Source organism: Pyrus communis, chromosome 4 (genome assembly GCF_041283825.1).
Source record: "Pyrus communis isolate YQ-2024b chromosome 4, ASM4128382v1, whole genome shotgun sequence".
In the NCBI taxonomy this organism is placed as follows: Eukaryota; Viridiplantae; Streptophyta; class Magnoliopsida; order Rosales; family Rosaceae; genus Pyrus; species Pyrus communis.
This window is the reverse complement of record NC_142568.1, coordinates 19,004,355-19,007,056: the sequence shown is the minus strand read 5'-3', so window position 1 is coordinate 19,007,056 and position 2,702 is coordinate 19,004,355. Positions and strand designations below refer to the sequence as shown.

Here is a 2,702-nt window from a genome sequence, read left to right as displayed (position 1 = left end):
GACGGGAAGGAAAGGGTGATGCAGTTTCTCATGGGATTAAATGAATCTTATGCCGCAGTACGTGGGCAAATCTTGTTGATGCAGCCGCTTCCAGACACTCAGAAGACATACTCTCTTGTCCTACAACAAGAGAAGCAAGTAGAGGTATCTCTCACTCGTAATAATAATAATTTGCATGCTATGAATGTTACAAGCAACAGGGAACCCGCTGCACAATGAGGAAACTCAGGGAACCTATCTTTTAAATGCTCTTATTGTGACCAAAAATACCACACTGTGGATCGTTGCTTCTATCTTTATGGCTTCCTACCGGGGCACAAATACCATGGCAAGAAAGTAACACCCCCCAACAAGAAGAAGCATGCAGCCAACCAAGTACAAATTGATGATAAAACCACCAAAGTTGGTGACCAGCACCACAAGGGAACCACTAGTGACGGGCCAAAATTTACTACTGAAGAATACAATCAAATCATGGCGATGCTTAAGAAAAACAACCTTGACGGTAACCCGCAACACTTTTCAAATGCCGCAGGTACACCTCTGTCTAATATGTCCAAAGTTTTATCAACTTAAACCCACTATTGGATCATTGATAGTGGGACAACAGACCACATCTCTCCTTCACCTCACTTACTAGATAAGAAAGCTTTGTCCATATTTGATTCTGTACAAATGCCGAATGGGGGAAAGGCAATTATAGAATCTGTTGGTTCAGTCCAAGTCACTCATTTTATTAAAATTGATGAAGTGTTGCATGTGCCTAATTTTCGCGTTTATTTGTTATCCGTTAGCAAACTCACCGAGTCCTTACACTGCATAGTGATTTTCTTTCCCACTTTTTGTGTGATACAGGACATGGATACGATGAGGACGATTGGCCTGGGCAAGCGATATAATGGGCTCTATTACTTGTCGCCAGAACAAAACCCCCACCTTGCTCACAACGTAAGCCGACATTCCAACCTTTGGCACCAACGCTTAAGACATCCATCTACCGATCCCTTTCAAGTTTTGACCAAGCAAGTTCCAACCATCATGTTTGACTCTAGCCATTCATGTGACGTTTGTCCTCTTGCCAAGCAAACTCGGTTATCTTTTCCATCAAGTTTTATTTCATGTAACGCACTTGATTTAATACATTGTGATATTTGGGGACCTTATTGAGTCAATTCCCATTCGGGGGCTCGATATTTTTTAACCATTGTTGATGATTATTCTCGCTATACTTGGATTCATCTTATGCGTTTAAAGTCTGAAACACAAGGGTTGTTACGTTCTTTTATCGCTTGGGTTTAAACACAATTTAATCGCATGATCAAAACCATTAGGGCAGATAATGGGGCTGAATTTACTTCCTTACGACCCTTCTTTGACAACACGGGTATTGTGTTCCACACATCTTGTCCCTCAACTCCCCAACAAAATGGGGTCGTTGAAAGGAAACATCGCCACCTTTTAAATGTTGGGAGATCACTTAGATTTCAAGCTAATTTGCCTTTATCCTTTTGGGAGGAAAGTGTTCAAACAGCTTGCTACTTAATTAACCGTTTACCCACACCACTTTTCCATCACAAAACTCCTTTCAAACTCTTGCATCATACACCTCCATATTTTACCCACCTTCGAGTCTTTGGTTGCTTATGTTATGCCACAAATCTCACCCCCGCACATATGTTTGATGCTCATGCTCGAAAATGCATTTTTGTTGGATACCCTCTTGGTCAAAAAGGTTATCGTGTTTATGATCTTACTACACAGAAATTTTCCACTACTCGTGATGTTGTTTTTCACGAAGATCAATTCCCTTTCATCTCTCAGCCACCAGATCACCAAACCGATAGTCTAGTCTTACCTCTTCCTACTACCACCATTGATCTTCCCAGCACCTTACCTTTGGAACTTACCTCGTCGCAAGCCAACAACCCCATAGCTCCTCAGCTTGACACGTCCATACCACCTCCCACTATTACCCCTCCCATAGACCCACTTATTCCCGAGCCCAACCCTCCACCATTATCCCATCCCATGCTTCCCACTTCACCGACACCATCTTCCCCACTTCCCCTTGCCAACCGACACTCTCACCACCCCACCAAACCTTCTGTGCGACTCCAGAGCTACCGCTTATATCACGTCCAATCGCTTGCTCCTGGTGCTAACTCCTCATCCATGTCAGGTACTCGCTATCCCTTATCTCACTATGTTTCTTATGCTCACCTTTCATCATCCCATCGCTCATTTGCTTGTGGTATTTATGCCCTTGTCGAACCAACCAATTTTGAGCAGGCTTATGGTGATCCTAAGTGGCAAGCTGCCATGCAATCCGAGCTTCTTGCCCTTGAACAAAACAGCACATGGACTCTCACTCGTCTCCCACCAGGTCATCAAGCCATTGGTTGCAAATGGGTCTATAAAATTAAGTACAACTCTGATGGTTTCGTGGAATGTTATAAGGCTCGCCTTGTTGCTAAGGGCTTCACCTAACGCGAAGGTCTTGACTACACTGAGACCTTCGCCCCTGTTGCCAAGCTTATCACTAGCCGTCGCCTCTGTTCGCCATTGGTTTCTTCACCAAATGGACGTCCAAAATGCCTTTCTCCATGGCGATCTTGAGGAAGAAATGTATATGCAGTTGCCTCCTGGTCTTCGTCGGTAGGGGGAGCATAATGTATGCCGACTCAACAAATTTCTTTTCCATT

General features: G+C 43.8%; 1 protein-coding gene across 1 annotated transcript; it reads left to right on the top strand.

Annotated features, from left to right (window-relative positions):
• The first annotated feature begins 1,674 nt into the window (after window positions 1-1,674).
• On the top strand, window positions 1,675-2,487 carry LOC148697589 (uncharacterized). Its single transcript, XM_088691958.1, has one exon. It carries the CDS (start codon window positions 1,675-1,677, stop codon window positions 2,485-2,487), a length of 813 nt encoding a protein of 270 aa, XP_088548084.1.
• The last annotated feature ends 215 nt before the right edge of the window (window positions 2,488-2,702 follow it).